General features: G+C 41.7%; 1 protein-coding gene across 1 annotated transcript in view; it reads right to left on the bottom strand.

Annotated features, from left to right (window-relative positions):
- The window catches only part of GAREM1 (GRB2 associated regulator of MAPK1 subtype 1), a gene marked incomplete at both ends in the record, with an annotated part of 97,527 nt that overhangs the window by 57,885 nt on the left and 15,014 nt on the right, over positions 1-24,628 (bottom strand). Inside the window, one exon of the mRNA XM_080339905.1 lies at positions 16,581-16,721. Within this exon, the coding sequence (XP_080196031.1) occupies positions 16,581-16,721 (141 nt within the window). The remainder of the gene's footprint in view (positions 1-16,580; positions 16,722-24,628) is intronic.

Raw genomic sequence — 24,628 nt, 5'->3', positions numbered from 1 at the left:
AACTACATTTAATATGGACTCAGCTAAACAAATATAAGCATCCTCACATCCACCCTTGAGCATTAAATTGATTTTGCTATAATTTCTTTCTATACAGATATAGATGGACATTCCTTTATAGCCATTAGATTAAGCTTCAAAGTTTAAGGCATCATGCTTTTTGATCTCAGTTGTTGCTAAATAAGATTTGAAACCTTGCAATTTGTAGCCTCTGCCTCCTCTCATGGAAGCGATCTCCTAGACCCAGGGCATTGGGTTCAAATAGCTACAAGTCACCCACATTGCTTCCTTATATTTTTCACTTTTTGAACTACGGTAGTATCAGCAGAATACCAGAGAATACAAGTGTTTTCAAATACCTAGAAGCAGGTTCTTCCGAAGAGCCCTTATCAGTAATCTAGCTCTGCTCCCATTGATATTAGTGGGACTTTCATTACATACTTCTGCAAAATTATTTGTTACAGAAAGTTTTCCTCTGACCTAAGAAGTCAGTTAAGAAGATCTTCACCTAATCCCTCCCTGATGCTGCTTGTGTTTTCACTTACTCCAAACATTACCCAAAAGTTCTGATATCACCCATGTGCCATAACCACACTCCTACAGCAGAGAAAGAAGAATTTTCTCCTCCAGTAAGGCATTACCAAGATGAAAGACTGATGAGCTTTTCAGATGTAAAGGATTACCTGTTGAGGGTTACTGAGCCTTGGAACTATGATCATTCAAGACAAATTTCTGAGTTAAATCATTCGTTACTTTTAAGCATAACTGATTTGTGAAATTCATCTGCTCTAAGCAGCCCCAATATAACATGTTGGAATGCAGCAACGTGGAGTTGTGGCTGCATCCCACAAACAGACCCCAACCGTAAGAAGTAAGCACACAAGGTTATTTTAAAACCCATTTCAGAGAAATTGTCTGAGGACATAGGTAAGAGGGTGTGCTTGGTTTTGTTCTCATAGCTCCTCACATAAAAGGATGAATTTTTTAAACAGTTTTTTTATTGTTTATTTGTTTAGTACAGAGAGTTCCTGGAGGGGAGACTAACATTTATAGCCATGCTAGTCAAAGTATTTTGCCTCTGTTCCCAAGATGATCCCTCCAACTGAGGAAAGCAAAAAACAAAAAGCCTCCTCCGCCAAAACCAGCCCAAGTCGTGCCTATTGTTGATTTCTTTTGAAGTCAACGATACTGAAGCCTAGGGCAAATGCTAACCAACCAGGTCCTGCATTTCATTTTTCCAAATAGCTATGCACAGAAGGTTTTGAGCTTTACAAACAACTAAATCAGCCTTTACAAAGAGAGCTTGTTTTAAACTGCTCCAACTAAACTATGAACACAGTCAAGAATTACTCAAGTGCTGCCTTTCAAAATGCAACAGCTGATGTCTGATTCAGACTGAGAAGACCAAGACTTAATGTTGCTCAAGGTGGGGCCCCAGGCAGTCATGCTTATTTTCTCCTCCACTTTATTTTATAAATGCATCTAAAGATCACTGTGAATGAACCAGTGACTACGCACTATGAAAAGCGATCAATACCCATCATCACCACATACAACAGCAAACATTAGAAATACGGACATAAAGCACACACATGGTTCCTGTGATGTAGGCCCTTCAAAGTGAGGGTCTCTATTTATAGGCAGTACAGCTCCTATCCATCATAGCAGCTTGTGGGCACAACAGGAGCTTAAAGCTGAAAACATTCTTACCCTGAAAAAGTAGCCTTGTACTAAACAACGCAGCTGATACTGATTGCAGAGCATTCATGCATTCAGAAGCATTGTTGCAGTGGTTTTGTTTTTAAAACTTGAGGAAGATAAATTTGATTTTCATAGACATTAAACACTAGGTTTCTAATTGTAAGCCTCAGCCCCCTTCCCTGCTCCCTTTGGAACTTTTTCAAAATAGAAAGGACCCACTGCAACCAAGTTTTGCAGAAACTTTCTAATGGAAACGTGGGCTTCCTTGCACAGCCACTCAGGTGTGTAAAAGCTGTGGCAATTTGTCATACAGGAATTCCACTGCATCCCAGACCTCTTTCCCCATCTCCTTTAAGCACACTAGTTAACTTTATTCTATGTTCTTAAAATTTATGACATTAATGTCTTTCAGTATTTCATTTACCTCCAAGTGTGTAAAGCACCTTAGTTTTGTTGAAAACTGCACATGAAAGATAATTCTTTTGGCTATTTAAGTAGCCACAGACAGGGAAAATTCAAAATTCTGCTTCTGTGTTGCATTAAGCTTACTCTGTCCTTTTTCAGATGAATTCAAGACAATGAAAATAAACTAGATACCTTAGCAGTTTAATCCCAGATAGGAAAGGATCGATCACTGCGAAAAGTTTCTACCACTCACTGTACAGTCGGCAGGACCTACCCAATCCTGATCAATCCTATTTAATTCACCATGCTATGTTTTATAGCATGTACAGTCCCTTTATGTTTTACAATGGAAAAACTAGATTAAAAAAAAAAATAAAATAATTTAAAAATCCCCCTACATGCATCCCAACAGCAAAGAACAAAGTTTAGCTCAGTGACATTATCAAATTAGGTAGACAATTTTGCACATCAGAGCAGAGCTTCCTTAAAATATATTTACATTTTTCCCCAAAAAAAGTTCAACCCACTCACACTGAATGGTTTTTACTGCTCGCACACAAAGAAGTATCTGCAAGTAGTCTGGCTTCTGGCATACAGATACCTTGGAAACCAAATCAAAGTGAGATCTGGCATTTGTGTGTATATGTATATATAGTGGCTATTACTCACACCTTGCTATGATAATATGACTTGGCAAATACAGAGATTCAAATGCTTCCCCCTCCTCCCTTCCATATTGTAGGGCTATAATTGGTCACCAGCACTTTGACATAGAGAAGGTTTGTACGTACGCGCTGAGCTGGCGCACGTCCACAGGAGGTCTGGGCAGGGAGAACTTCGCAAGAGTTGTTGCGAGACGCACACAGTTGGAAGAAAGCCCGTGAGACTGCAGATTAACAGTCTACAAAAAAACCCTCCAGACTGTGTTGGCCAGCTGAAAAGCCCGTCCCCAGATTGCAAACCAGCCTGTCAGACAGCAGAGCTGGCCGCGTCCGAGGCCAGCAACACAGCCCTGTTTTGCGGGCTGCTTTAGATAACGAGTGCATGGCTAACAAAATGAACTGGGAGAAGTTATTTTAAATTGCAATGACTAGTTCATATCTTATCAAAAGAGCTAGATGCGCACAATCGTGGCTGCTAATAGCTTCCTTTTCTGAAAGAGCAACAAGAATTTTATTCATGGCAACTACAGCGTACACAGTGCCAGGTGAAGGGTTAGGTGGACTCTACTGCTGCAACCACCCCAGTGACCTCCCATACTCCCCACTTTTCTTGCAGACAGTCCGTCTGAAACAGGTCCAAACCACACCTCTCTTTCTTGCAGAAATACTTAACCAGCCTCTTTATAACAGTGACAGTGGATTCAGCTAAACCACCATGTGGTGGCAATGCTCAAAGCCGAAGCCTGCACAAGCAGCCCTCTCTCTTTAGCTGTGGGCTGGGTAGTCCCAGCTGCACGCAGAGTGGGGCAAAGTACTTTGGACTTTCAAAACCATCATGGAGCAGCAAAAAGAAGTGTTAGAAATCACAGCTGGAAGAAGTGGCACTACTGCACATCAGATGAAGCAGAGCTTCAGAGTGGATCAGTAGCAGGATGATGGAGAGCAAGGTTGGCTCCATTTGCTATACTCAAAGTAACTCCAATATGAGAACAAACATCAAAGTCAGATTCAACGTTAAAAGTCATTGCCATAACACAGAATATTCTTCAGCAGACAAAGTGAAGGACAGCCTGACCTTGCTACGTGTTCATGTGAAGTCATAAGGCTAAATGAGGAAGCTGGGCATAAATAAATACGTTTTTAATTGCATGACTCCTTACACAGCTACACCTCAGCAATGGACTTCCCTTAGATCAGTCACACAGCTGTTACTAACAGCAGAGACCTGTTATCACAAATTTTATGCTTGCATACCCGTGGCACCTACAGTTTAGGAACAATGTTCCCATCAATCCTCCAGACTTACTACTGGCTACCAAACACAGTAATTTCCATCAATTCTTTAATGAAATTAATTTGAACAGGATTTTAAAGACCAGCTGCAATCACTTACTGTGGCCTTTTGGACTACTGTGACTTTCAGAAGTCAGTTATTATGTTACTTATTTATCATTAGAAAACCCACATGCTGCAAAAAGGTACATATGGCACCCAACCACCATTGAGACATAAGGAACTGGGTGGCTTCCAGCTCTCTAAAACTAGGTTCTGGAACATTTTCTTATCGTTTTGTCAACAAATTGTTGAGGAAGGTAATGTGAGGCTTTGTCCTTCACTAACACTTGCATTATGATCTGCTCTCCTTCTCCCTGAGAGAAAACCCACCAAAAGGTTGCAGGATTTTTTCTTTTTTTCTGGCAATAAGATGCTGTGCCACACACAAACTGGATGAGCAGCCAACTGCTGAGTGGGAAGCTCATTAAAAAGGGCCATTTGCTTGCCATATGTCTCTTTCTTCTAGACAGACTAATTCTAGTCATTAGAGTTTTAACCAGAAATGCAGATTAGCGGAGCAACTTTTTGTTAAAACGGTACCAGAAATTTTCCTAAGCATGAGAATATTGAGAACCACTTGGTGCTCAGAGCGAGAAACAAGAGCCCAGATCCCAAAATGGGACTGGCAGAACACCTCATCCTTGGATCTCCCAACCTCCTGCAAGGAGCCCCAGTCCCACCACCTCTTCCTACTACCTCTCTCCACCACCACCCAGGCTGCCACTGCTATTGTCTCCTTCTTCCCCCGCTCTACCACCACCTCCCTCTCATTCCTCTCCCTCCTTACCACCTCCCTAACATCGCTAGGGCTCATTCCCACAGCCAGCACCATGACTATAGGCATGTAAGCTGACAAGCTTGTCTGCCATCCAGAAGCCTGTGTCCTGTGCTCCCAGCTTGGGAAGGTAGCATAAGCACATCATCTCCCAATCATCCATCTAGAACAGCTCTTGCAGAGCTTTAGGTCCATGCAATGTATCTTTAGCAGTGTGGATACCGCCACCCGAGGAGACAAAAATAGGCATCCATTCATTAGGCTTCCTGCAATGGGGCAGCAGTCCATCAGCAGGAATCCAATTGACAAAAAGGAAACCAACCAAACAACAACTCCCCACCCAGGATTTAAAGTGCATCTCTCAGCCCCTTAGAATCAGATAGAGCAGTTTTACAGATAGAAACATATGCATACTAAATCTTGCTGTAAATGTCAATCTCTCTTCTATTTACATACTGTTTTAAGACTCTACCAGTCTGAAGGCCAACTCAGGTTCTCCATTAATTTTAGTTAGGAAGTTTGTCTAAATTCACGTTACATTTCTATAGCAACTGTCCTCCTGGAGGATCTGAAAGCACTTCACAGGAAAAAAATGATACCATGAACCATTACAAGTAATGACCATCTTCCCCAACTAACAGCCCAACAACACCTAAAGAAGGCTAAAGCTGATTTACTATCACACTGCAACTCTCCTTCCTACTCAAGAGTATTTCTCAACCCACACCCTCAGATATACTGTAGCCCTACCCCTATACCAACTCTGAGAGACTCATCCTTTCCAGCAGCTAGTTCTGGGTTTTCAAGTCACGCTCCCAAGAATCTCTGAACTCAGACCCACACATCTTATGCACACCACTACATTGTTTTATTTTGTTTTGGTTTTTTGGCGATGCCATTTGTGTAATAAATGTCATAATTCTCCCCAAAGGCTTTGAACCCTAGCAATTAATTTAACAGGGACACAGTAGCTAAAGAACTGGATTATGGAAACCACCCTGCCCATCCATCTCACCAAGATTTTACCTTTCCCACCAAGCTTCACACGAGTTCCACTCAGCCTACATAACCTTTATTTTTCGAGTTTGGAAACACAGAGGCCCATGCAGCATTCTATGACAGACTACTTTCCTCAATAAATACTTCTTGCTGAACACTCTTTTACTCCTCCATAGATACATATCTCATACTTGACTATGTTCGCAAGGTTATTAATGGTAAAAAAAAAATCCTACAAAGAAAAAAAAACCCTATTCTTCTGGCAGAAGACAGCAAACGCACTTCCCATCATTTTGATGAAGATCTTCAGAAACCTTCAGATACAACTGTACATCCCAACCACGTGTACCTCTTTATTTTTCACGCACGTGTGCAACCATCATTACAAAAGCTTGACCTTCCACATGATGCGTTAGTCCACACATAGACCAAAAGAGGGGTCAGATGACCACCATGAAATAAAGCAACAAGGAACAGACTCAGCCAGCTTGAACTATTTCAGTCTCCCAAACACAGCCAGCCAGCCTTGGCTGGCTATTCCCAGTTTGCTGCAATACAGAATTCATGTGAGATGAACTGGAAAAGGTTGAACCACTGACAAATATTTAAAGAGCGTGCTGTGAAGGTGACTTCCCTGAAAAACATAATCTTAGCCTTTAGATTTAAAAGGTCCTTCTTATTCCATATAGGCTATCAACCATCCAAGATGACAGTGGCATCTGTCAGTGTCACAGATTTTGTGACAGGTGGCTCACCAGCCAGGTGTTCCTAGTTTGAGAACACTCATGAAAGCCCCTGCAGAGTACATTGTATTTCCTTCTTTGCCCCTGCTCTGCCCGCCTTTGGGATCAAACTGCGTGCTCTGGTTCAAAACAAGAGTCGAGTCTCACCTGCAGTAAAGGCAAAGAGCAGAAGTTGAGTTTCACATCCATACATAAAAGCTGTGAGGGAACTAAGTACAGCCTTCAGTCTCCCCCTCATGCTTATGTCCTTCAGAATGAGAAGCTAAATGCTCATGTTTCTCCCATCCAGTTAAAAATGGTCACCTTTGCTATTAGTGTTAACAGCTCTCCTCCCACCCTCGAAATAAGTTAGCCTCTGCCAACTGAGAACAGAAAACCTCTGCGTAACAGCTCGCGACACAGAAAAAAGCCAGTTTTTCCACTCCTCGAAGTTTCAAAGCTCACAGAAGTGCCCTTCCCTGACACAGCAGAATTACTGCCTTGGATCACAGGCTAAATTAAACACACAAATTACATTCTCCATATAAACAGAGTTATACATGGCTTAAATACCACGGTTTTATTTTCCTATTGGCACCAATCGGTACAGTAGTTCAGCCGAAGCTTAAGACATCCGTGATGTCAGTTGCTTTAATAGGCAGCACTGACGTGACCAGCTCTCCTTCCCAGACGTGAAGTGCGTTGGTTTCCATGGGGAGGACGCTGACCGAAGAATTCCTACCGCACTTCCTATCGGTTGTTTTGAGCAGCAAATACTGGCCCCTGGGGGGAAAGGGGAAGGGGGGGAAAGTCTGGGCATCAAAAAATTCACAAGATTACATCATCCTGTGCAACACATTTCCCTGCAGCTCCCTCTCCCAAACACACACAACCTATCAAAAACCCTGCTCCACATTCCTGCCAGCTGGGTTGTGTATTTACAGAAGGGAAAGACATTAATAATTTTGGCCCTGCTTGTTAGCTCTGTTGTAACAGTTTCCCCTCCAGCCCTAAAAAGCAAAAGGGACAGTCAGTCTAAAAGAGATTTCTTAGACTAATCATAGGAGGCTTGTGGCGATTTCTTCCCTCCCAAATTCCCATGCAGACTTAGACTACATAACAAGCCACAATATCAGGAAAGCAAAAGCAGGGGATAAACTCAAGACAAACTGAAACCAACGGCAGAATAGGCAGCCAATAAAGTTAAAAAATAAACTATGCAGTAAACTATACTCCAATTCCCTAAGCATTAAGAATTGTACTTATCACTTATCAGGAAAACTCTTTATGTGCTACTAGCATGCACTACGATCCAGGTAAGAATAAGGCTCATAGGACAGTCACATTGGTGACTGTGTCACTCTTTGCATGGGTTTCACAGAAGCGGCATGTGCTTCCTTTGTTCTGCACCTGCTACTCTGCTCATATGAAAACACAAAACCCAGCTTCATGCTCTAGACTTAAGAGATTAACAAAAAGCATCATTATCCATGTGGACTATCATGTCAAAACATGCCACTTTTCAGCTCAAACAGATTTCATACAAATTCTTCCTCAAGGTTTGCACAGAAGGGAAAGCACATTTTATTTTTTTTTTACTGATTAACCAGTGACTCTGGCCTTCACAACTGCCTTCTCTTTTTTCTCTTCTCCCATCAAGGGTCAACTTTGAAGCCAGACAAGTGGCATTAAATCTGTAAAATTCCTACTTTAGGAAAACAGCTGTGAAGTTCCAGACTTGCAACTATAGACCACAGACCCTCTTCGAGCTCCTATCTACCCTTAAAGTTTTTAACTGTATGGTGTTCTCAGTGCCTGATTATCTACTTCAGGATGGGAAAGGGTGAAACAGCTTCACACCTAATTCATGCCTTGTTCAGTGCCTGGAAACAGGCAGCTCATCCCTACCTGAGCCTCCCTGGCAGTAGATTATGAGCTGGGTATGCTGTGGCATTCATGCACCTCCTTCCTTTTAAAGGATTAAGTTATATTTTGTGAAAGAGGAGAACAGCTTCCTCGTGGGAACTCAGGAGCCACACTCCCAGTTTCCTCGTAGTCAGTACTTAGTGCAGCTTCAAGTGGTCGGCAACATGGGATCAGAGCAGAACCTCGAGTGCAGCCCTAAATACACCTCGAATTCCCAGGGGGGCAGCCTTTCCCTCTCGGCTTCCCAGTGGTTAAATTAGGCAGCTTTCAAGACCTTTCTCCCAAGCACCAAGCACTTAAGTCTTTCTAGCACCAGGCAAATGAGCCTGGTGCTCCACTGCACCAGCAGACATATAAGGCAAAGTAAATCAAGCAATTCCAAGCAAATCGGCCCATCTCCAAGTCTTCTGGGAGCCAGTTTCCTGGCTGCTATTCTACCCTTCTCTCAACTGCAATCTCTCAAAAAGTCATCCTCCCCAGTTAATTTCTTTTGTACAAGCCTCTAGAGTTTTTTTTTTTTTCCTAATTGATGCAACTCAGATCAGCTTCTTTGCTACCCACAGAGATCAGAAACAAGCAAATGAAACAAACACACACACACCACCACACCTTACAGTGAATGCTTGTAAGGTCACAGCTGAATTTCAGCAAATTGCAAGTTTGCAGACTTAGAGTAACAGCCAAAAAACTGTGAAAGTCTGAGAGGAACGTGTGATACTTCGAATCATCAGTTGCACTGCAGGTTCTCCCTCTCTCCTCCTACTCCCTTTCCCTTCTCACAAATCAAATGTCGAAAGTTCAATGCTTAGGCAAATCTTAGATTTTTTTTAAACAAGGGTAAGATTGTACTCATGCCCAAGTCAAAGTAGAGAAAAGCAAGACTGATGTATCTAAAAGCATACACCTCTTTCCACCTTGTACCTCACTGAGATAGTATTGAAAAATATGACTATCATCACAAATTTTTGCTTCCCTTTCAGGAACTAAGCAAACCCCATGAAACAAACCAGATTTTATAGTACAAACTGGTGTCCGCACACCACAAACTCTTATTCCATGTTGCAAAGCAAGAGAGAAAATGCAGGAATTTACTTTCCATGAAGTTTGGTACATTATCAGACTCTTCCTCCATTACTTGGAATACTACTACCCTGTGAACTAACTCTACTGTTCTCATTACATCAAAGAGCAGAAGCCTTTGAGAGCTGCAGACACTACGGCCATTTTAGACATTCAGCAAGACTGGAAAGTGAATGGGAACTAAAACAGAGCTGAATTTGGTTTCACCAGAAGGCTGAACACAAACTTTGATACATCCAGCCAAACTGAACTTCAAGCAAATTCTGCAAATTCTGTAGGTGACTCCAGAAATCTCTCACAGACATCAGGTTGTATACACAGAAAGACAGAAGCAGTCTCACAGTCTGCTGATTTTAATTTATGAGGGTGATAACTTTAAGTAAACTAGACACTGCAAAAAAAAGTCTGGCTGACTCAAGAGAAAGATGAAGTTGAGAGTGAAAACTGTCAGCAGTGCAACCTGATGAAGAATTGCATACTGCTGTTTCACTAGAAGCTAAATATGAACCATCTCCCAACACGGAAAAGGTATTCCTCATCCATAGCTTGCATTCTGGGAAGCTGCCGGTGCGTGATACTAGAAAGCAACTACCGTATATACTCAGTACTCCTTGGGCTCAGGACAAACTGTTTAATCAAAAATTAAGTAAGGAAGCAAGCAAACAAAAAAATATGGGAAGACATATGTATATATTCCTAATAGATATAAAACAAAATGTAAAGTGGAAGAGATTCTTTGTTACAGGTGGTCAGACAAAACGGGAATATTTCATGAAACTTAAGGAAAAAGGTGCTGCTTCATGAGACTGCATAATGGGGGGAGATGAGGGAACAGGAAGAACATCTGCACCCACAGGTGCAAAAGAAATAAGCAATTTTTGCCCGCAACTTCAGTGCCTGCATTTGATCCTGTGATTTGATACTGCACTGTACATCAATTGAGAGGCATTTGCCAAAATTTAAATAGGCACAGAAATGTGGAATAACAAACAGATAGGATCATGGGGAAATCTGACCACAACTAAACTTGTTGAAGGTAACTCTGTGGGGAAAAAAATAATAAAAAAAATGAAGAATATAGATATGTGTTCACATATGGAAGAACAGTTCATCCATTACTTCACAGGGACAGGTTTGAAAAATTCAGGAATATGAAGACAGTTTCCAGACGACAAAGCTGTGATTGCCTAGAAGAGTAAAACTCAGCCTTTGGTAGGGAAAATGGATGGACCGATTAAACTAAAAGCAAGTAGATAAATATATTTTAAAGCCTAATCATTTCCCTGACATAAAAAGCATGGAACGATGCTGTAAGGGCAATTACAACTGTTCCAGACATTACTGATCTCAGACATATAGCTGAAGAGGCACACACTGCTCATGAAAACAGGTGCCCTCTTGCTCTGCAATACCCAGGCACTACTCCATATCGAATAGACTTTGTTCTATTGGTTTACAGGGAGAAAAGGGTTGCAATTCTCAGGAAACTTCACACAGTCAAGTATTCAGAGTTACAAAAGTCATATTTCTTTTTAAAAAGTGTGAAGACTATATGCTGGTGGCAGTGCATTTATTGGTAGTACCTGCAGAGAAAAGCTTTCAAACCTCTGACTGCTTTTCAGATGACACAACCTTTTTCAAGAAAAAACAAAACAAAACTTCAGTACCGTAAGGTTAAGCGTTTTGTTCTGTTTTCTTCTGAGGACATATATTCATTCACCACTTACCAGCCCACAGACACGTGGCAGCCTGCCTCTCTTAGAAGCACCGCATTTGGGTCCTGTTCTCTACAAGTTACATTCAGTTCTGTAGCACAAAAGCCCCAGGAGAACATGATAGTTGAGTGCCAGGTTAGGTTCAAAGCAAAACACAAATTAAAATGCAAAACATAATTTCATATCAAGGAGTGGTGTACCTGTTGGCTGGAATCACTTACATTCTCTGCTCCAGAGCAGTGTCCCTCCCTGTCTTAGATCTTACCCACCTCTTTGAACTTAAAAGTTACCCCATCAGAGCTGTACTGCTCCGCTTACACACAACAGGCTGAGCTCTCCCTGGCACCACCCGCTGTTCCCAGGCAGGCAAAGCCCCAGACAAAGAGCTTTCTGTCCAACATCACCTTCCTTGACCAGCAGACAGTATTAAATTGCACTTGAGGGAGTGAAGAGGCTAAACTGAATGTAAGATGGGGAAGCACCCCTCTGTCTCCAGAGAAGTACAAGTTTTGGCAGCAGATACCATAAAGTCATCAAGCAAAGGTCTAATGTTTGCTCTTCTCTCCAGAAGAGAGCCATACAGTATACTTACAGAAGACCTAACATACTATAAACATCTAAGAGTGCTCAGTATCATGAAAGTCAAAATCCAAGCTCTTCCAGATCTCGGGTAAAACAGGTTCAGGGTGGGCACTGAGCAAGAGCAGCTGCTGTCACCATCTCAAGACAACTCGGAGATGCCTAATTCACACCATACTTCAGCACTCTCCTCCCTCAGCATCTCATGCCTGAGTATCCCAGAGTGGGCTTGGTGGGACCACAAAATTGTGTCTTAGAGGCAGGGATGCCTTTGGACAGGAGAGAGACACTTCTGCAGCTGCACATTGCAAAATCTCTGGAAGCTCTCCTGCTCTACAGCTGCAAAGGCAAGTTCACTCTTGAGAAGACCTGCAGAGAGCATCTTTCTCTGTGTTAGCAGGACAGAATGAGGAACAGGCCCATCAGGCACCACTCCATGATTAACAAATCAAACCAGTAGAAACAGGTTTCAGCAGGACATTCACTGTACGCTGGTTCTAACACCAGAGAAGGGACTTCTGACTCATTCCCACCCGCTGCCCCACCTGAGAAGGTTCACATGACAAGGTTTTATATTTCCTCATTTAAAAGACATTAATTAAGCTATCAGCACACTTACGTAAGCAACTGGACAGGGCACCAGCGATTACTCTGCATTAGCAATTGCACACCTTCACTGTAAGGCGGGGAGGTGTGAGTTCACAAGAAGACTATTTCCAACACCCCGGATGTGTTACAGCATGGCACACCCTGGAATAGGGTGTTACTTTCTAATACCTTAATAGAAGTATTTTCTTTATTAGTTGCCTCCTAGGAGCACACAGATGGCAGCACTGATGCAAGAGGTATTCCCTCCAAACCCTGAACAAAGCTGAGTAGAAGCTTAAACAAAAAGAAATGGTAGGGGTTTGGATTTTTTTTTTTTAAACATCATTTCAAGGGATCAGTTTTACTCTCAGGAGGGAAAAACCCTCAAACAGACAAATGAACCATCAGTTGCAACAAGAGAGATAAGGCCCTAACAAACAACAGTAAAGGTTGTGTTATGTTTTGATTAAACATGGTAGTGAGTATTTGGGGCAAAATAACCTAGATGCTGCCAACCGATCCCCAAGTACTTTATCTTTTGTTGCATACACCCACCAATTCTAGCACAGTCTTTGAAACAAAAGACTATACTCTGTAGGTGGCCCTGTAGGACAGGCGTCTGCAGGACTGAACTGAGCTGCTTATAGTCAGAACAGAAGACCTCTGCAGCTAGAGCTCTTTTGATAATTTTGAGCTATATAGCCCTGGAAGGTAATACAAGAAGGGTCAGGCAACACCTGAGGACCACAGTGTTCAAGTCCCAGACTGTGACTTCAATTGCTTTCAGTTATCACAGAATACGTTTGAGACGTAGCCATCAACACCCCTGGGACAAATCTTCCCATGCAGCTACCTCTGCACGGAGGAACAACAGGCTTTCCTCTTGATGAGCAGCACCACAGTGAAGTCTAGTTCTGCAAGTTGCCAACATGCCCTGTATCTTCCAAATCAGACCATAAAATGGTATTTTTCCAGAGGCTACTAAGGGAGACATTTATCAAGGTAAAGATTACAGACCTGCCTTAAGGCAAAACTAGTGGTAACATCTGACACCAGCAGGAGGATATGGATGATAGATACACACTCACTTTTAGAGTAGAAATTTAGTATTAAGGATATCATAGCATCACAGCAACATAAAACTAGTTCGGACAGAAAGCTGGTAAGACCTGGTATGTACCAAGTGTGAATTATGGGTACCTGAGGAGAGCAAAAGCAATGTTCATATGTTATGATGGTTTACCTTGGGCTCTCGTGAAGTCTGCTCTTTCACGTCAAGACAGGGCACTATCAAGACAGTAATTTTGATCCACTCTCCATTCCATATGCATGTGAAGACCGCTTTTGTTTTAGAAACCAGAAACAAATTGAACCCGATGCTACATTAACTTCAGCTTTTACTATAAAAAGAGAAGCAGACTGGAAAGAGTATTCAAGAGGGAATTGTTAGACTAACAGCTGTCATATATGACTGTTCTTTGACAGCAACAGCAAAAATTAACCTTGTCAGCCATTCTTAACAGAAACAACCAGGGTAGCAGTTTCCCAGTAGGGAAAGGACCATCAGCAGGACTGCAGAACTCAGGTTCTGTTAACGACATTTCACTTAAATGTAAAATACAACATTTTCCTTCTTTAATAAGGCCTTATTGTATTTACATTTAATAAGTGTACCAAAACCTGATTTAGCAAGTAGCAAGATAAGATTTACTTCATACTCATATATATGAGTGATGACTTAGTGGTACTTAAGCCCATAATCTCAGAAGAATAACATCAGTTTCAACTTCCCTTCCTGCTCAACCATTGCAACCAAAATCATGCTGCAGTTTGCTATGTTAAAATTCTGCCAGGGAACAAAAGAAAAAAAAAAGAATAAAAGTTATTCCATTAAAGCAGAAACAAACCTGGAAAGTAATTTAAAATTAACTCTTTTGTTCAATGTCTAAGGGTCATTTTGGTAGGCACTAAAGCACTAATGTCAGCTGTGTGTTCATAATACCTGACAGAAGTTTAAAAGGTAAAGCATGCAAAAAGTCGGCTCTATAACCCAAAATTTATACAGAAGTACAGTTTACAAATATTTGCCTATGAGGACATAAAAGCCCTCCTTTAAAACCAAAACCCAATGGCCAGGCCCCATATAAACATTACATTATCTGTTCTACTTGTGCTTTTGGCAAAGATGGGAAGCTCTCTCCCGCAATCGCCACTTGATGGTTCTACCTTTCGGAAGCAGCATGTCCTCCTCAGAAAGATAATGATTCCGGAGTGCTTTGATAACTAAACCTGCACGTGCTTAGACACATATCTCCTTTCTTGTAGGGAAGCCCATCAGACATGCTCTGGTATTGCAAGTGAGCACTGACCGTCTTTGTTCCAAAGTTCCTTTGGCAGCATCAGAGCTCATCACATATTCAGTGTGTGCCCTCACTACAAGGTGGTTCCTGAACTTTCGTGTATTTTCATCTCATCAACAAGGCGTTTATGGCAGGGAACTTACTGGAGATTGTTTGATGGCAAAACATGTTCTGCCGACTAAACACACACTCTTTTCCTGCACTAACACAAGCCAGGAAGAAAATCACATGGATACTTTTGCAATATCTTAGGGGACAGATTTTGATTTTGCTGGTATCTATGTAAACTTGAGCTATGTATGATGAGTAAGGAAACCCAAATTAGCACATCTTTGTTAACTTCTTAAAAAATTAAGAACCGAGCTTTAGTAAACTTCTTAAGATCCAATCATCTTTCATGTCAATAAGCAGTTTATTTTCTCTTCTCCTTCTTCCAGGAACAACAGTGAGGATTTTAAAGTGCACTATTCAGTTTGAAAGGAGCCAAGTACTTATCTGGCCACAGCACTGAAGCTTATACGGCCCAGAGATGTAAAAAAACCCCACACAAATAAAAACAAGCAAAACCAAAAAACCCAAACAACAAACAAACAAAAAAATAAAGAAAAACTCAAAACCCACAATATTACTAAGCACAAGCACTAGAACCTCTTCACACTTAGAAAGTTTGAATTCAGAGAGTTCCAAAGCCACATATATTATGACACTATATGCCACCATACCAAAGCTTTTAAATATGTCTTAGAAAAAACAGCCTTACAGAAGTGAACTCCAAGGAGAAAGAGTACGTGAGAAGGCAACTGGAATAAGTTTCATCACTGAAACAGGGTGCATCACTGCAGCTGTAGCACTGGTGAAATTGAAACAAAGCATTTCAGTCAGCTCTTGTACAACTCAGCGCACCCTCGTTGCACCAACATTTTAAAGAAGGCTGTAAGAGAGCTGAGTAAATTACTCAACTGATAATTGGCTATACATACAACCAAGTAAAATATTAAGCCCCTGTATCTGCTTTGTAGCCATGGCTCTTCCAGTTCATACTTTCCAGCTTTTAAAATTTTTGTATCTACTGCAGTAAGATAAGCACTTCCCACTCGTATAGTATTGTTCTATTCAGCTTGTGAATAAGGACATTAAGCAGTAGGAAACAGTATTAAAAACAATTTCATAGGTAAGTAAAAATAATTTGAAATCATAAAATAGATATGGATTAGTTACATCATATTTACTTGGAGAAACAGCATTACTGCATCATCCAAAAAGGCAGACAGTGATAAGGAACTACCACAGAGGATTAGTGTAAAATTGCAGTATTATTAACAAGGGTCCCTGGCTTTTAACATGGAAATATTAAAAACATCCCCTCCAGCTTGAGTATGCAATGAAGTGTAAAACCCATTCCATCTTTGACTGAACATTTCAAGGCATTTTCAAACTTTCACACATTTGTCACCACGTTCACAGATGAGAAATGCTGGCAATTCATTACACTCAAATTGAAACCAATTCTTCTATGTAGCTACATGTTATGTCAATGTGCTTCCCAATGAAATACATCTATTTAGCAGCCCTGGGAGTCAGTATTCTCTTGTGCTCTGTAACATTATTAAAAAGTTAAGTCACAGTCACCGCCACCAGAGCCTTAGCTTCACTCTGTCAAATAAAGTGATCACTGTAAGTGGTAGGCAATTCATTCTCTTTGAATTTGTATTTAAGGTCAACAATAGCTTTACCTGCATAATGTACAGGGATTTCTATCTTTGGCCCTATGACATAGTGACCCTCCTCCAGACTGTGAGCTGTAATTGTTGTCCACTGTCGACACGAATGAATCAGAAGATAATCGCTCTCTCGAAGGCCTTCTACAGCTTCTCCTGCAAAACAGATGTATGTCCTTAATAAATAAATAAATCAACCAATCAATCATCACACTGCATGAAGAATTCGGAAAACTTCACAACAAGCATTTTATTCTTATTGCTGCTTATTTTTTCAGACCTTGATATTGAAAAATCCAATTAAGTAAGTTTAAATCCTAAGCAGTATTCACTTTTGCAATGTAAGCACTTTACCTTACAGAAAACAAGCACAAAGCAAAACAACTCAGTGCATGTATACAATACCACAGAGATGCAATCCAGATTACTCAGCAGTTGTTCTGGGGCTTCTTTTTCAGATTTCTGCATAAACAGACTTTTCATATCTCTATTTTTGTCTGCCTATCTCAATAACTACAAATAATTCAGAGCTATTTCAATTTTTAAGGGAAAAAATACATTTCCATACGTTGAAAGATCATCACACTACGCTACAGCCACCTGAAACCAAATCTTGTTTGTCACTATGAAGTACCTGGGTATCACACTTGCAGATACAGCTATTTCAGCTTCATCACTCTATCCTTTTGCAAGTTACTGCTTAATTAGCCATTCCTATATCTGTAAATTTAACCCTGCCACTTGCAAATAAAGAGGAAGAAAAAAAAATATTAACACACCAAAGTCTCCTCGCAGAAATAAATAAAACCAGAAGCCTCCCAAGAGGCATCTCTGCAATGCCCTCTGTTGTACTGTCTGCCAAATCATCCCAAGGTCTGCAAGAGATCCAGCTCTCCTTTCTTCCCCCGTCCCTACCAAGTCCTCTGCATTTCCACCAAGCGCCCGATCAGGACTGGAGTGCTTTGCTTGGCTTTGCAGCAGTTGCAAGAACCACATCAAGACAGACTGCTCGGAGTGCCAGCTACACATCCCAAGCATGATACACGAACGAAGTTTCACAGAGCAGGCAAACTACTCTTACATATCCACAGTCCTGCTCAGTACAATTCTGTGTCGAACACACAGAAAACGGCCTTTCTCCAGGTGCCTTTAAAGCAGCCATGGGAACTTTCAGGAACACTCAGCAGGCACTAAACAAGGGCCAAGAATAATGAAGCTTTCAATTTCATTTTCCCTCTATCCCACCAGCCCTCTGCAGTCGCAGCCAAAAATAAAGCAAGTAGTTTAGGCCTAGGATCAAGTTTGCACAAAACCCATCCCCTTCAGCTACTAAAACAAACTGCACTTTCTCTTCACTGTCCTCTGATACTCTGGAGTCAGTGGAATAATAAGACTTCGCTCAGCCTGGAGCAGCAGACATTTCCCCTGCTCAGTCTCTGCAGAGGAGAGATGCTTCCCATTGAGCTTTTTTTTTTGGTGGGGTTTTTGTTTGTTTGCTTTTTTGTTTTGGTTTGTTTGTTTGGTTGGTTGGTTGTTTTGTTGGATTGGTTGTTTGTCTTTGGTTTGTGGTTTTGGTTGTTTTGTTTTGTTTTTTCCCCCCGCACCAGGCAATCCTTTTCACCATAGACAACAGCTACTACACACCCCATTCCTGCCTGATTTCATGCTCCCATTCTATCAGAAAGTGCCCTCCTACACGATCCAAAACACAGCAACTGGTGTGTGTGAGAACGGTTAGATTTTAAATCAGAAGAGACCATTACAACCATCTGCTCCAACACTCTCTGGCCACAGGATTCTGTTCCTTTCTTCCAGAAACATGGGTTTGGCTACACAAGGGAGAGGTCCCTCATAACCTGCCTGCAGAGTTCAGGAGATGGACTTCCCTGTGTTTGCTGTCCCACAGCCTGTTGAACCTTAAAAAAAGTCTCCATTTTACACATCTGGGGCTTTAACTTACAAGCATGGCTATGGTGCTGTTATGGGGGTGTGTGGGGGAACCAAAAAACTCAAAGGCATATAGAGCCCATCAGTACCAGTGATTCTTGCTCCCAAGAAGGTATCACTTGCAGGTCTCCTCTTTTCTGCAGAACAGAAAGCAGCTTCCAGGTAAGCAGGACACTTAAGAACCGGTTTCCAAGTGCCCCTCAGACCATGGTCCTTGGCAGCCCAGACAGATAGACAAGCTGCTCCACACCAGGTCCTGCTACCTGGGAGGCATCAGCTCTCCACCCACCCCGTGCTGGGAGATGGAACCTTGGTAAGCCGAGGGAAGAGCAGCAAAACTGCTGTGCAGAAAAAGGAGAACTCTTTAGTCCTTTCCATATCTTGAGGGAAATTCAGATATATTTGCTAGAGGAGTCATGCACCTGCTAAATCTTACCAAATCATCTGACCTTGAGCATCTCCTGTTCTCTGCTCACAGGGCAACTCCTAATATGTATAAAAATGATCTTCGGCTTGCTGCAGAAGAAGGTTACAATTTGGAGGGAAAACACAATAATAATAATATATGGCATTTTCTGAGACTCATGTTTCAGTTCAGAGAGTTACACAAATGCTTCTATAATCCATGGCAGCAAGTAACTATCCCATCCCACAACAAAATAAAACCAATGACACCTAAGAGAAGAACTAATATTTTACTAGCTTCACCGACAGTGATAAACAAATTCTGAAGAAAACAGCACCTTTGACATTCTTTTTCTTTGTCTTAAAATCGATAGGTAAAATTTCAGAATGTTACCTAAAGGAAGGCTAGATTCTACACCCAGGATTCCAGGGAAATAATTACAGTATGGGTCATCCTCAAAGAGTCTGGGAAAGATATTCTCAGGACAATAAAAACACCCATTATGAAAAGGTGCTTCCAGTCATGGTTCACATGCCACAGTCTAAGTGGTTACTCCACTAAAACTGGGTGGGACAGGTGAGTGTAAAAAGAGATTACTAAGGCAGGCCCAAGAGTGACTACGTAATTAAGTCCGCAGCTGGAAGTAGCTGTATTTTTTAAACAGAACCTGCGGAACTACAATTCTTGTTGCACCAATTATTTATTGCAATTGATTACATCGGAAACGAATTTCATGCTCTGCCGTGGGAGCTTAAGCCGAAGAGAGGAGGCGGAGCAGATGCAACGGGGAGATCACGGTCCCTCCGGCTCCCTCACAACAGGCAGGTGTATCTATACCAAACCTTGATCTTTCCTAACCATGGGCTAAGCCAGATTCCTGGGGTTGCTTTACAGGAAGAGGCCGCTTGTCACCAAAGGAATGAATGGACTTGCAAAAACACCTAGTGAGCGATGGCCTCCATGCTATAGGGGAAAAATACAACAAAGAGTCAAACATGACTGAGGACAACAAAACATGGCCATACATGCTTTCTTCTTTCTTCCATTTTCCTCTAGTCTGTCTCCCCTCTGTGAGACTTGCTCTCTGTCTGCTGGACAGGAGGACCTTGCAAGCAGGAGACACTTTGGACCTCAGCTACCCGTCTCAGCTCGCAGCCCAAGCACAGCCCAGACTTACCCCTTTACGCTTTTCTCAGCCAACCGTACCTTGCAAAACAGCCACGTGCATCCAATCTTATTTGTTTCCTCGTCTCGGTAACACAAGTTATGCAAGCCTTTCATTAATCACATTTTAACTACGTGGGATAGAACTCAGCAGTCCTCGCATCCACCAACTGTGCAACTCGGTTCTCACCTATGCAACATACTCCTACACTGCTGCTTACACACACACACACACACAAATCAAATGCCATGAGAAAACAGGGAACACAGGCCACTCATCTTTAGTAACACTTTTGTCTCTTATGATCAAATATGGATTAGCTCTATCTTCTCACCCTCTCCTCCCCACCCCACATGCCTGCAATATAATTAAACCACAACAAAGAACCTACAGGTAAATACTTGAGTTGCTTTTCTTCCCCCCAAATAAAAACCATAGAAGCAATGAATTATCACATGCAATTTCCCTACCCCTCCCCAAGCTGCCTACCTCCTTCTAAATCATGAGTCAAGTTTATTCATAATAATGCCTGATACTATGAAACCCATGATTCTCTAACAGCACCTAAACCCCAAATAAAGCATCAGCACGCACCCTTGCCTGCCTAGAAAAGCCTCACACCTCCATAATGTTCCAGTCAGTATGTTCCTACACAAGCTGTCCTCCTATAAGCACCCTGACCACAGCCAATACTTGGGCTACTTTATCTTGCATCACCGAAGCAGCACCGCAACAGCTATTCATGTGTTCATTGCAAATAAGGTGTATTACCAGTTTTTTAATTACATAATCCATTTCCACACAATTCCTAAAAACTACAACTATTGCAAAGCCCACCCTTGTTGAAGGGCAATTGCAGAGGGAATGCTGACCATGAAAGTAAAATTGTTCACATGTTGATACCGTAAAAAAATATATAATTGCTTAATCAAGATTCCCATGCTTATTAAATACCACCTACATTAAATGTCAATGCTTCTTTAATAATTCTTTCCAGTTCCAAAACCGGATCATCCACATTTGCCAAATCTTGGCTCTGTGACTGTAAACACTCCAATCTCAAATTAACAGTTAACAACTGGAGCAAGACTGGGAGCAGGATACCTCGATCTACAAGTTCGAAGATGAATTTCTGTTCTCACTTGCAGTTTTTAGGAATGAGGTGAGAAAACAGTGTGTAGCTATAAGCAGGGATCAAGTTTGTGTATAGCAACACTGTGGCACAGAAGGCAGTTCGTTTCTTTTGAAGCAAGCTCTGACCTCCCCCACACATTGTTGCCACCAGCTACTGTCTAAAGACACACACTTTTATTTAGTATAGCATTTCACAATTTCCAAATGTTTGGAGTAAAGCCTCGGGAGAAGAACTCAAGACCCCTCTGGTTCTGAAGGGTCTGAACACTCCCACCTCCTCTTCACCTCCTTCTGGATCAACAATTAAAGAAAGCTTGTCCCACTAACAATCCATAAAAGACAATTCATGCAGGTTCCATATATTATGGTTTGCCAAAGACAACAGTGTCTTCTCAACACCAACCACTAAAGAAAAATTGTAAAACAAATGAAAAAAAAAAAAAGTTAAAGTTCTCCTCCTAGCACTGAGAAACTAACATTCAAGGCACTGCAAAATGTGCAGACCAACATGACTCATTCACTCACAGAAACTACACTGCTAAAAATAAGCAGCGATCTACAGGAATATAAACACTTTATAATGCCACACGCTTTGTCATCTTGGCTAAGAGTTTGCATCACTGCCTTAAAGCATAAGCTTTGCATCTGGAGACATTAAAATAGTAGGTAACAAGCAATTTGGATAAAGAGATGAAGTCACATGCAAGGTTCTAGCAACGTAACAGATATCATTTATACACGCCAGATGAACTAGGCACTGTCTCCTCCTGCCAGGAAGATGGTTATGGAGACATTCCTCTCATCTCATTCATCACAGAGGACTGTAAAGTGATCTTAATGCTGCCCCTTGCACATCAGTTCAAGCATGCAGAATTTACTCTTCCTGGAACAAAAAGGCTTACAGAAAATAGTTAGGAGCTCAGAAGAAACTTCAGATGCCTTTTGTGAAATAGCTGGTGAAGAAGTTGCCTGTGAAACCTCAGGGGAAACTCATCAAGACTTCGGGCCATGTGTTTTCATTAAACCTGAACACCATCTGCATGCAAGGTATCAGATGCCATACAATTAAGCGTATCACCCACCCTGCTTTGGTCAGTTAAATAGGGAGTAAGTTTAATTATTCCACCTAATGTTCCACAATCACATAACATATCATTATATAGGAAAATCTCGGCACCATTAAAAATAATTTCAGTGGGCATGCAGCCAGCTACCTACGAAACCACATAAACGAGTAACTTGAACTTTATCCCCACTTGAGCTTGCACTAACATTTGCTAGGAATGAAGGGTTAATTTGTGGCACAGCAAAAACAAGTGGCTGTCTGGTCAGGTGAGCATGTCCGCTGTGAAGTAACTAGGAAGAACTGTCAGCATGTGGCTAGTGTTACCAGGGGAGACTAGCAACCAAGGGTTATTTTGCAACAACTAGAAGCTAAGAGAATGCAGAATGATTAGAAGCCGGGGAAAAAAAAAAAAAGAAAGAAGTGAGGTTCTTACTTATTTATCATGCTATCATCACACTGAGGAGCCTTACACGGTATCTGCTTCACTGGATGTGAAGCTTCACTGAACTTGCCCTGGCTGAGAACCAAGCAAGCCGTGCATTAAAATACACCTTAGCTTTATCCTATAGCACCATGAAAAACAAAGCACAGCCCCAGCCAGTATGAAATGAAGTTATAATCTATTGTCAAAAAAAAAGACGAAAAAAAAGATATAGTACTATGAACTTCATGGCTCTGTGCAAAGAGATGTTTCAGGTCAGAGGAAGGTCACACCGCTAGCACAAATATAAATGCCAGAACTTCTCTTCCACTCCAAAATAAGGAATCCACAGCACTGTACACCAGTCGACTAATAAAAGCTGTCTTGTTTTTCTATAAACATTTGCTAGTCACATAGCTCACACACAGATTAACACCTTTAGTCAAATTTGATTTCTTTTTGTCTTATTGGAAGATTCACAGCAGGTAAAACAGAAGCCAAGGCCTCCTCTCAGCACAAAAGCTCAGGGGTCCCCCTTCTAAAAGGGGGGAGCCCAGCAGTGAGGAGACAGCACACCTGAAGAGAGGGTGCACAGGTCAGAGACACGCGGCTGGGCATGGCCAGCACCCAACATCTGTGGGCACTGCGCACACCGACCTCAGCCGCCTCGGGGTCTGTGAGCACCAAAGGTACCTTCAGCCAGGTGTTAAAATCAGGCTGGGTACCACAGCATCCTTTTACCTTTAAAAAGAAAAAAAAAAAAGAAAAAAAATCAGTCGTAACTCATGGCCATTCTCATCAGGGAATATGTGTTCCCTTTCCTTTACATAGTCTTCAAACACCTCCCAAGCACTTTGCGTCTTGTTCAGCCAGTTGGTAGTTTGGGCTTCTGATCTCTTGAAATACAAGACAACAAAAAACAAGGCATAACCATCCATAAAAATCAGTAGGCAGCAACTCCTTGTTCCACACGAGACAAGTAAGTCAAAAAAGATCAAGGTGTTTGTCGGGCTGCATTGCAAAGATTTTTCACTGTTCTGTCTGGTTTCATTTGACGCAGGGACACACAGAAACATCAATAGCGTTCTAGAAGCACTGCACTGAATATATTGCTTTTGTGTAAGTAAGAGGACAAGTTATTTGAGAAACACAATCAAAAAAACCCCAAACTGTTAGCATGGACAATATACTACTGGAAGAGAACTCTGAGTAGTCCATTTTCCAGTATCTTCGAGGCTTAGCATCTATTTTTACTGGAGTCTGAATTCAAAGAGCAGCATGAATTCTTTCACTTAGGGGACAAGACTGTGCTCCTAAATAACCTTTTCTGGTTTTAATACATGCAGCAGAGGAGAAACAAAATAAATGAGTATGCGACAACTCAGTAGAACCACCTACTATATTCTATTTGTTAATCAAATACTTGTGGTGCTGTCATACATGACCATCTGATGGCAGTTGGTTTTTTCCTCCCCTTGATGACAAGTGAGCAAATGCCCTGTTTCCCTTAGAAGCATGAATTTCCATCTAGAGTCATTGAATAGTTTTGATATTTCAGGCAAAGTGAAACTAACAGTGCACAGGAGAGCTTCCATCCGACATCCCACCAACCACAGTGCTTTCAACCTACGGTCCTTCACCTCCAGCATTGTCATATCACTGCAGCAACATCTCACTGGCAGAACAGGTGCCTCTTCTACAGATCATTTCACTAACACTTAAAGCTTTCTTCTCCCATAATGCTGAGCTTGAAATTTATGTTTTGGAGGAAGACACACAAAGTTCTTGCGAGGTCAGAATAGTCACATTAGGACAATTAATTTCATTTTTTTATATTATCAGCAGGTCATGCAACCTGCTAAGCAGTTGACTACCCCTCATGACAAATAACTTCTATCTGAACTCTGAGGGAGGGTGGCAGGGA

The sequence above is a fragment of the Nesoenas mayeri genome (genome assembly GCF_963082525.1).
Source record: "Nesoenas mayeri genome assembly, chromosome: 2".
Taxonomy (NCBI): Eukaryota; Metazoa; Chordata; class Aves; order Columbiformes; family Columbidae; genus Nesoenas; species Nesoenas mayeri.
This window is presented reverse-complemented; position numbering and strand designations above follow the sequence as displayed.